The sequence below is a fragment of the Lytechinus variegatus genome, chromosome 19, assembly GCF_018143015.1.
Source record: "Lytechinus variegatus isolate NC3 chromosome 19, Lvar_3.0, whole genome shotgun sequence".
Taxonomy (NCBI): Eukaryota; Metazoa; Echinodermata; class Echinoidea; order Temnopleuroida; family Toxopneustidae; genus Lytechinus; species Lytechinus variegatus.
The window spans coordinates 21,948,997-21,960,979 of NC_054758.1; the positions used below are offsets into that span (position 1 = coordinate 21,948,997).

Sequence of the window (11,983 nt, forward strand, 5' to 3'; positions counted from 1 at the left end):
AAATTAATGCAAGTGGAACACCCATTCCATGACAATTGTCTGATGTTTGGAAATAAGTTATCTTCTTTATTAGCAGATAAAGGTCAACAGGATGTAGTTGAACATAGTTTTGCATGTTTGCCCCAAAAATATTCAAACCCTTAAAAAATTATGTCTTGCAGTCATGCATAGAGCCTACATTGATTTAATTCATACATTCAATGTGGTATCATGGAAATCTTTTTATGAGTGTTAGCAATGTTTTACTCATGAGAGTGTATGTCACTTATGATGATGATCTTTGGTAGTTTGAAACCCAATGATGAATTCACTTGTTTAATGAATACCCTCCCCCATTAAGTGCACGTTGAGTTAAAGGGAAGAGTAAAGAGAGAGAGAGAGGGTCATGATTTATGACCAAATGCCAAAACAGACCACAAAATTGTACTTACATCTCTTTTATGTTTTTTTTTCTTGGTCAAAGTTGTGAGACTTGCCTAGATATGTTACAAGATAGAGTGAAAGAGAGGTGGTTTTCACTGGATGCTTGATACAAAGCTACTGAAAGCCTTTCATCTGATTGGTTGAAAGCAAAATACACAATCGACTCTTGTTTCATGAAATGCCGACTTGGCCGTGTAACATGAAGCTTAGCAATTGATCTTTGGGCCTGATTTTTACAAACGATCCTACTCAACAATCAATGCAATTGATTGTAGACATCAGCCCAGCAATCAATCACTAAGTGTGATGTTACAGGGCTTACATGTATGGTGTGAAAGTGAGACTTCCCTTGGTATGTGTTTAGTGTTGGTTCCTGTCACACAAAGAGATGTGATTGATTGCAAAATTTGGAACAATTATTCAAATTTAGTAACATCCCATACATGTGAGTGCATTTCTCATTGATACTGATTGGCCTTTGTCAATTGATTTTAAGTTGTCAATTTATTTTAAGAAAGGTTAGGGTTAGGAAATTTGAAATTTAAAAAGAAAAACCAAACAAAACAGAAAGAGAATACAATTTATTACAAATCTTGAGTTAAAACCAAAGGAGTCTGATTTGTGATAGTTAGATTATTTTGTCTGGAAAGTGTTGAAGTTATCATACTATCACAGGGCCAAAACCGACTCCTGATTGACCATTGACAGACCTTTGGTCAATATGGAGACTGATGGATCTGTGAGATCATGGCTACATCTGGACTTACTGGAAGACTTGACTGAATCTTGTTATCTCTTGTTCATTATTTAGCATCACTTGTCCACCCCTCATCTGGGATTGTATTCTGAAAACGTTCTTATCTCAAATTTGTTCTTAGCAACATCATGATCTCAAATACATTGTAGATATTCTAAAAACGTTCTTATCTTTCCCTTTTTTTTTCTCTCTCTGTACTACATGTACATGTTTTCCATGCATGTTAATTTATAACTTGCCCATAATACCTACGCGCCCTAGAAAGACGAGAACATAACATGCGTTATTGTGAACTATGTAATTACACCAGTATACACGTAGTGTGCGTAATATTCTCTTGATATAAGGAATGGTTCTATTGGTTAAACTGCCAATATATAAGTGTATCTAAACAAAATGGGCATGTTGAAGATGAGAAGGGGGCAGTCCTTACAGAGACAAGAATGCTTTAAGATTGTCAGAATACCGATTTGCAATGATTTTAGCGTCTTCCCTATCTTGGTGAGATATTAAGATAAGAAAAGAAATACAAATTAACGTTTTCAGAATACCTGTACCACCCCTTGGGAGTTGGTATGGTGGTGACTCCTGATTTTTACCTGATTGCTACGATAGCAAGCAGGCCGAGGACCTAACGCTTTTTACATAAGATCCTCTTTAAGGGTAAATTGCCAATTCGTCTTCTGCCAATCCGTCCACTCACCACATGGTCTACTTTTATTTAGTCTAATGCCATTCCGTCCATCAACATTTCATCTAACAACCATTTGGTCCATTAACCATTTGGTCCAACAATCACTTTGTCTAATCACTATTTCATCAATGACTATTTCGTCTCAAAACCAGTTGGTCTAATATCCATTTTATTTTCATTCATTTTGCCCAATTAACACTCAGTCCAATTAGACCAAATGGTATATGGAATAAATGGCTTTTGGACCAACTGGTTATTAGACAAAATGGTGAGTGGACGAATTGGCAATTAGACCATGTGGATAGTGGACGAACTGATGGTAAACCAAATGATAGTAGACAAGTTTGAAATTAGAGGAACTGGCATTAGACAAATTGGAAATAAACCGTCTGGTAGTGAAGATGAATGCCTTACTATTAGGGCACTGAGTGAGAATCAAACCCGGGTCACCGTACTGTGAAAGCTGTACCAACCAAACTATCACGCCTCCTCCAATGCTGCCTTGAAATTTTCATTAATGAAGGGAATTAACTTTCTCTTTTTCTCAGATGGGTCTGTGATCTTGGCTGCCTCTGGATTGACTGGAAGACTTTGGACCGGATCCCTGTGGTACTTTGAGGACCCATCCAGTGCTCCGGATGTCAACAGAAGCAGTGCAGGAGTACGGACTGAGGCAGGAATAACAGACTTAGAATGGATTGATGAAAACAGACTAGCTGTTGCATCAGATACAGGTAGGGTTCTTCTCTGCATAACTCAACCTTTATAAGTATATAAACTAATATATGAACTTAAAAAGCATTATTTCAGACCAGATTTAAAATGTTTTTTTACATCAAAGTCAAATTTTGCCACTTTGAAATCAAACAAATTGTTTTGGTGAGAAGTATTCTGCCTGTATCTGACACCTCCTTCCCTCAATATTTTGTTTTGAGACAAAATAAACCATTGTTCAAGTTCGGGACATGTTTTACAATATTGAAGGTTGAAGATAAATGCCAGTTGTGGTAAAGATTTCAAAATGAGTTCATAAAGAATCCAATGAAATGACCACGATCAATTGGGCAAAACAAATTTTCAGAGTATTTCATTTCTGGTGTCTATTTGGAACAATAAAATATGGATAATATAATATCTAATCATCTGTCCTCATTACAGGTGCAATCGAGATTTGGCAACTTGAGAGCAACGCATTCCGTAATTTATTTTATTTATATGAGCATGATAGTACAGTGAACTCCGTCAGCGTCAACTCAAATAAGACCCGTGTCATCAGCGGCTCGTCAGACAGACTGTAAGTATATAAACACCAGATATATAAATGGTGACAAGCTGTGGTTGGCTATCAAGATAAACAAATTAGGCTTTTTTTAATACTAAATAGCCTTCAATTAATTTTTTTTTCTGTTCTGTTTCTGTTTATGGTAACTCCCGTAGGAACTCGGCAGGACAGCATTTTGCTGGTAAACGCCAAGCTGGTATATAACACCGGGAAACATTTTACATCTACAGTGTAGGTTTAATCAGTCAATAGTGGCTGATGTTATAGATGACAGGTATCACTCTTGGGTCCTTTTATCAAAGTGAAGACAGTGGCAGAGTTGGGATTTGAACTCACAACCTTGCGATTATTAGTCCAATGCTCTAACCACTGGACCACATGACCTTGACAGCCAATCACAGCTTGTCGTTTAGCGTCTATTACCTTGTTTGGTTCTGTTATATATTGTTTCATTCTGTTCATTTACTCCGATGAGTGCATATCAAAAAGCTTAAGTAGTTAGGATTATTATTGTTTACATGTATTTTGTTTTTGTTTACAGGATTAAGATCTGGGATCTTGCTACACAGCGTTCTATTCGTACACTCAACGTCCACACAGGAAAGATTGAACAGCTAGCATGCAGTCCAAATGAATTAGATGTCTTTGTATCGTGTTCACAGGTATATCATTTATATTCCTTTTCTTTATTGTGCACAGTGTCCCCGTTTACAATAACTATAACCCTAGAACAATGAGTTTAAGGCGTTTTGATATGTTTGCAAAAATTATACTTCTTTCAATGTCCAAGTTAAAGGTATTGTTTAACTTTGTGAGCAGCCGATTTAAAAAATTCTCAAACCAAGATGAAACATGTGTACAAGTGCATGTATTAGAACTAATAAACCCTGAAAACAACCATTATTGAAAATGAAAAGCTAAAACTACAAGGCAAACCCCGATTTTGTAAATAGGCGTCTTATAGACACCTAAATAGTACACATAAGTGTATGGGATGAAATTAAGATGGTGTTTCCGGTCACTTTATATTTTAATTTTTGAAGCACTAAATAATTATTTTTGAAGGCAATTTTTTCTGGGCTTCATTTTTGTAACACATCACAGACACAGGTGACAAGTGTGACCTTCTAGCTCAGATTTTTTAAAAGTCAAACCAATGTTAACCAATCACTTTAAGCTTTGAAGAAAACTCCCGCGAAAATTTGAATCTGTTTAATAAAGTTCTACCTCTATGATGATCGGAGAATCATAGAAATGATCCAGAATAATCTCAAATATCATAAACCTAGATCTGGTCATGGGCTATCTTGTGCTAATCTTGATTTTATTATTATTATTATTGTTATTATTATTATTATTATTTGTTTGGCGTCACCTGTGCCTGGGAGGCAAAAAGCGAACTGAATCACTATGACCCGCAGGTCTCTCCTCCCGATATAACTGATTGGGGGGAATGCAGGATTTGGGCTCTTAATCGGTCACTCTATGCATTTTCTGTTATCACACCTGCCCTGTAAAAAATTTTCAAATCTTCTCTTAAAACTCGTCTTGTTCCAACACTAGCATACATGTAGTTAATGATTCATTAATAGTCAGCCCATCTTTGCGCTTTGAAACACCCGTATAAAGACCCCCACATGTATAAAGGTTATTATTATTTATCATTTATAATGAATTTAATGAAATACCCTTTTCCCTGAGAAAATTAACTTTAATGAAGGCAGCATCACCAAGAAAGCAATTATGATATAAAACCACAAGGTCTGGGGTTCAAATCCCACCACAGCACTAGCATCCTTTGGCAAGGCGTTTATCTACATTTGCCACTCTCGACCCAGGTGTAGTAAATGGGTACCAGGTAGGAAGGAATTCCTTGAATGCTCGATGCGCCCGATCAGGGTAGCCTTGCTAAAGCCGGGGTAATAGTATACAGCGCTTAGAAACATTTCTATTATGCGCTATATGTTGCATATTATTATTATTTTTTGCAGGATGGATTTGTACTATTATGGGATATGCGGAAAGCTAAGCCAGCTCAACGACTACCATGTCCGGCTGGTGTACCTACAAGTGTCGTGTGGAAGCCAGGAGAGTCCTATGTTATAGCAGTTGGTAAGCTCTCATAACATGTCTTCTTCTAACTACTGGTCCAACAAAACATTGTAAACTGTATCGTGCAACAGGAGAATTAGAAAGAAAAAAAATGTTATGTAAATAATGAATGTTTATGAGTGCAATGGACAGAATATTTCATCTTTCACCGAATGAAGTAGTCTGTACATTTGATGAATGGAAAAATAAAATCATTATTTGTTATATATGACACCTAATAAAAATGCAAAAGTGCATGTAGTTCAGTGGTTTCACATGTAGTGATGGTGGTCTCAGCGAGCGTGCAATGCAATGGTAAAATTTGTATGAAATGAAAATTGCATGATGAGTTGATGAAATGTGCTGTAGGATGGTGTCCTTGTAAAATGGGCTGAATGATTGATATCATACAACCAATCAAGTGACAAGATGAAAAGGATATATTATTGTAACTTTGCTATCCAGTGGTAACTACCATGGTAACATTGATCATCAGCCAATCAAAATCAAGGATCCAATGCAAGTTACTATTAGATGGCAAAGTTACCATAATTGTAACTTGTATGCAGCGGCCCCTTGTGTCATTTAATTGGTTATTATCACCCAGTATCCAATTGGAGAGTTTTCCCTCTGGCATGGTCCAAGATAAACCAGCAATAACCATTTTTATCAGAGTAATATTACAAGTCTAACTGAGATGATAAAATCCCACTTAATATACTTGTCAATGAAATACCTGATTATTTGGTTTCATATTCCTTCTTTAAGTTTGAACTATGTATTTCGGTAATATCATTGTGATCGATGCATGCCCTATTCTTGACCAAACCACTACATGGCAGAATCCGATTAATGTCTGTGCTTTTACTCTACTCGATTTAATACCAAGTAGAGCCAAGTGGTTTATCATATGTGTCCGAGACCTTCATGAAGCTTTCACAGTTCTTCCCAGCGAAAAATAAGTAAAAAATTATATTTTCACATGAGCACTATTTAAGCAATCAGTTGTTTGGAATACTTGAGAATATTTATATAAAGAATATTATTTAACAAATTGTTCTCCACAGGTGATGAGAGTGGTAGTATCTCCCTCCTTGATGCTCGCAATCTTCAAAATGCAGCTATTGTTACATCAGCTCACAGCAGAGCTGTACATAGGCTGGCTTTTTCAACCAAATCGTAAGTTTATTTTCTTCTTTCTATATGATTTGTTTCTCCCCCATTACATATTTCAGGGGGCTGTTTCATGAAGCTGTTCTTAATTTCAGAGTGAAGAATGACGGGTGATCCTTTCTTGTGGTAAGTGATATTCACCATTAAATGTTCATTGGTGATTAGTTCGTGTGTAAGAAAGGATCACTAGTTGTTTTTAAAGTTGCTCTGAACTTATGAACAGCTTTATGAAACACCAACTGGGGTTTGAATTAAATCAAGGCCATGTTATCTTCTGTGCCTGTTGGAATTCTTCTCATTAATGCTATGATAGATGTAGCCTTTAAACAAGGCCTTGTGTCTGTTATGATATTTATATAAAATGCCTACCGATGGGAAAAAAAGACTATTCGCAAAAGGCTGATTGAATGTGAGGTAATAGTAATTGCAGAAATGCATGTACTCACCCCGGATAATCCCATGTGTTTTTGTGTTGTGCAGATTTCAGCATACCATTTATTCAGCTTGGTTTCACCGCTAATCAGCTTGTTTTTAACACTTTGATATATTTGTTTTCGTTTTAGTCCCCTATTACTTGCATCTGTATCAGATGATTGCACAGCAGCCGTTACAGAGCTACAACCAGAGCTTAAACAAATGTAAGTCTCTTTGACCTCCCACAATTTCCCTTACTCAGCCTCTTCCTTCCTCTTTTTAAAGCTTGTGTATAGTTTTGGTAAATCCACCAAAATGCACCTATCACTGTTCCAATTCATTGCTAGCTAAAAATATGAATGGATATGCCCTATAACAGTTATGATGTGGAGGATATGAAATGAAAATGTGTTTTACAGGATAAATTTTGCGATTTGACATGGAAATTTAACTTGATCGGGTCACCCGATCAAATTAAAATATCTGTGTGTTTTTGTCTTTTAATCAAATCCTATTCCAAATCATGGAATGGGCTGAAACTTTCAAGATATGTTCTTTGTCTGTAACTTTTGGATATCTAATCACTAAATTTATAAGATAAGTGCTTGAATGCCCATTTTTAAAATTTAAATCAAGCATCGCCGAGAGAGGGCGCTATATATCCAAGATTTGAATATTTGAAATTTTCTCAGAGAAGTGCAGTTGGAAAAATATCTAACGGTCTCTACACTTCAGTAAGACTGTCATATTAGATGATATTCGATTATCAATCATATTATTGACCCTTTACCAAAGCTATACACAGGCTTTAAAGTCCAACGCACATTATACAAGCCGATACCACACGATTTTTTAATCTATTGCATTTTGCATTTAATGTTAAATTTCCAAGATGTAGAATTATTTTATTTGAAGTTCGGCAAATGTTAGGAATAATAACAATCATAATTTTGCCTTGCAGCAAGCCCTGTGGTTGGAGTAAAGTCTGGATTGGCTTCAAGTCGCAGCCAATGATGACGTCATTGCGATGTGAAATTGAAATTGCTTTCATTTAATTCCTACGGAGAGGCTCGAACGAATTGTATAGTGTGCACTTAACTTCCCCCCCCTCCCCATCTATTTTCATTGCCCCTTCCTCTGATTTGAAGTCAAATATCAGTAAAGCAAGTTCTGACTTTTGAATATTGTGCTTAATTTCTCAAAAAAGTCATTTTTCACATCATGAGGTCAATGTGAATGAGGGTTGCAGTGATATCACATACTCTTTCTCTTGTAGTTCATTATGTGAAATTAATGTTTATTCCTTCTGTAGTATAAAATCTTGTTTGACTCCATACACTTCAAATTTTTCATGTTTTTTATTATGCTTTTAGGGGAAAAAAGCCTACAGTATGTTCTTTATTAGTTTTTCTTTGCTTGGCCATAGACTGGAAAAGTATGTAATCATAATAATTTTCTTCTTTTTCTCTTTTCTTTTTTATTCTTTTATTTTGCAGATACCGTAGCTATGCTCACAATGACTTTGTGCATGGTTTATCATGGGACAGTCAGAGTAATAAGCTACTAACATGTGGATGGGATCGCCAGGTTATTTCTCATGATATTAACATTGCAACATCTATGGCCCTATGAGATAGATCCTAGATGACAGTCCTCCCATTGCAACCACTGAAGTTATGCACGCTTCCTACTATCTGTGGCATACTAATGATACCCAACATGACTTTACATTTGCCAAATGATCAACTTAGCTTATTTTTCTTTTCTGGGTTAGCAAGCCATGGCCAGAATTCACTTAAGAGGTTTGGAATCCATAGTTTCAAAATATTTGTTTGTGCAGATTTCATTAAGCATTGATTATGATTTATTCAGTGCGTATGTTAAAAGGCATCCAATAGTGAATGCACACTTTCGCCGCAGGGCGCTAACTTCATGCCTGTCAGTAAAGCGTGGTTTCACAAACAGCTTTGCCCACAAACTCTTTGTTAAGTTTTTCTAAAGGATGTTAAATGTAAAAAAAAAAATTGGCAAAGTCCGACATTCACATGTTATGCAGTAAAAATGTGCCATATTTTCACTGAAAGTGATTGTTTCATTTTGTTGTGATGCTAAAAATTCTCATTTTGGTTTTTGGAAAGGGGCTAAACTTAAGTCTTTAGTGTGAAAATACGAGTCCAAAGTTTCCAAGTATCATATCTACAGAAAAGATGAAGCTACATGAAATCAGGGCAAATTTGTGAACCAGAGATTTTACACAGAGCTTAATCTCCAGTAACCATGCATAAGGCTATCAAGATTTGTCATTATGCCATATGATTCATGAATATGCTGAAGTGGGGGAAAAAAAGATGCATCTCACTTTAATATTCTATGTATGGCATTATTAATGCTGGTAATGTGCTCGTCATGGTAATACTTGATCCATAACAGTTACTATTTGTGTATTTTCTGCATAATTTATTGGAAGTACAGTGTTGATAATTGTGAAAGGGTTGATGTACATGTAAGTCCTACAAAGTGCTTCAAAATGTTTCAATATTTTATTTGACCAATGCTTTAATGATGTCCAAATATGTTGTAAAATACATGTTTTAGTTTTTTGTAACCTTTTTTTTATACCAATACTTACAGTAGACTCTGCTTAAGCCTAAATTGCCAGATGGGAGATTTGCCTCTCCCTCTGTTTTTTTTTTATATATAAATCTGTCATACAAGAAGTGACTGCCATGATGTTCCATTACTCTTTTTTCCTTTAAAGTCTTAAGCCATTAATGAGACCAAATTTGCGACCCCTGAGTATGCGGTTCTGAAAATATACAACTTTCCGTAAGTGTATGTCAGACGCCAAATTGATAAGAATTGTGAATTCATGTAGGCCTACAAATCCAATGCATATTGTGCGTGTACATGAGCCAAAATTCATATATGTATCATTCTTTATAATTTTACTGATTAAAGTCCATTAATTTTGTCTTCTTTATGATCAGAATAAAGTAGGCAATGATTTCCACCGAAAAAAATTTAACATATAATGTTGAAAAACAAAAATGCACAAGAAATTTTAAAACTAGAATACATATGAAAAAATTGCAATACCGAATTTCTTTAATTGCAATTTGATCAGAATCCAACAAAGAATCTGTGAACAGAAATTAATTAGAGCACATTTTTACTCAACACAAATCTTACTATTTGAGAAAAGTGAACCATTGAGTCTGGTAGATTGCATTGCACACCATGAATCTACTGGGTTTTTTGCAGCTTTTTTTTTGGCTGCAGGGATGGAATCCCCCCCCCCCTGTGAGATGGGTTCATATCTCCTGGCTATATTAGGGCTAATTAACCTCCGTGAGTTGATAATCGCCAAATTAGAAGCAATTTTTCAGACCAGAATAAGTAAATATGTGTTATTTTGATATCTTCTAAGTCAATTCCCAAAAGATTTGACTTGGATACTAGATTTACATAACTATATTTTATTATTTTTTATTCTTTTTACTTCATGAAGGAAGAGCCATGCATATTGTAAACCCTTGTAATGCTTTCTTGGTCAAATTTAGCAACATGTGACACATTGTATATGAAAATGTTCATGTATCTTTGCGCATTGACTGTTGGACAAAAATTGATAAAAATAATGTTCATATAGTCTAAGAAGTGTGTGTATGTGTTATTAATTTCAAGCTTTATTCAATGTGTATGAAGCACAGCTGGATTAGATTTTTAGCATTTAGTACTAAAAGTGATGATAATAATGGCTTCCTACGTAATACTGATTTCCAAAGTTCCAATTTAAAGAGGAAGTTCACCCTGACACAAAGTTTGTTGTTAAAATAGCAGAGAAAATATTGCCGAAGGTTTGAGAAAAATTCATCAAAGAATTAAAAAGTTATTAGAATTTCAATTACTTGATTTGTGACGTCATATGCGAGCAGCATTCCTACATAGCGAATGGTAAAATATCAATGAAATGTCATTTTCTCAGAAAATTGAAAATGGTTCTTACTGTAACTTTTGTATATCAATAGACAAATCATTTCACACCCGATCGTGAATAGAAAACAAAATTAAGTCATCGGGAACCATACAAAATTTGAAATTCATGCATTTTATATTACATAACATATGGGGCAGCTGCTCGTTTAAGACATCACAAATCCAAAACTTTGAATTCTAATAACTCTCTTTATCTTGAATGGATTTTCCTCAAACCTTTGGCAAAATTTTTTATTATTTTTTCTGCTATTTTTACAACAAACTTTTTCAGGGTGAACTTCCCCTTTGACGAGTTCATGATGAAAACCTGAAACCCCTATTTGCTTTCCATCGCTACTGGACAACTGAGGTTGTAAAGCAAAGGCTTCCCTCCTCAAGATCAGACTTTGACAGGGAGAGAGAGAGAGATACACATGATAGAAGAGGAATGGACTGCATGTACCCAGTGCATTGTGAGGCTCACCAGGTCAATTTTTTAAATTATTTATATTGCCAATTCTAGATCATTTTGCTTTGTTCAAACCTTCATTGGTTTCAGGGATGGAATCCACCCCCCCCCCCCCTCCCGGGCTGTGAGAGGGGTCCAAATTACCTGGCTTTATTAATAGGGAGACCACCAGATTTTTCTATCTCATCACCCACTTCATTAAACTCTGATTTTTTTTCATATCTTGATGAAAATAGTGCAAAATAAAAATCTACCAAAATCCATGAATTGGTTTTTGAGTAATAATCAAATGGATTTTGAATGAAATTCATCTAAATAATGAGTGACTTTTGGACATGAAATTATCTTGGAAGTAAAATATATGTGTCCTACTACTCCTTTCCTATCAGGCAGAGCCCCAGTAAGAGTTTGCACAGAGACTATTATGTATAAAGATAATGAAAAGTACAATTGCAATCCAATACCATTATCTCTTATGGGCCGCTGTCGGGTGCAGACCACTCTTTTTAAGAGGAATGGGAAAATGAGGTACCAATGCCCCACCTGAAATACATAGATTCCTGTGTCATAACGATGGTGTATTTAACGATGGATAAATGTAAGGTGTCCTCCGATATTCCTTTTGAAAATAATGATTTCCTCATCAAAATACTGAAATGTTCTTCAAGTTGTTCAGGGCTCCGTATCACAAAGGGTTTTGATGAA

At 35.5% G+C, this 11,983-nt stretch overlaps 1 protein-coding gene across 1 annotated transcript; it reads left to right on the forward strand.

The window, feature by feature from the left end:
• Window positions 1–1,458: 1,458 nt before the first annotated feature.
• LOC121405772 (methylosome protein 50-like) lies at window positions 1,459–8,466 on the forward strand. The gene is made up of 8 exons (XM_041596724.1): window positions 1,459–1,477; window positions 2,423–2,608; window positions 3,033–3,168; window positions 3,698–3,818; window positions 5,148–5,268; window positions 6,315–6,426; window positions 6,984–7,058; window positions 8,331–8,466. The coding sequence occupies exons 1-8, from the start codon at window positions 1,459–1,461 to the stop codon at window positions 8,464–8,466; spliced, it is 906 nt and encodes a 301-aa protein (XP_041452658.1).
• Window positions 8,467–11,983: the final 3,517 nt, after the last annotated feature.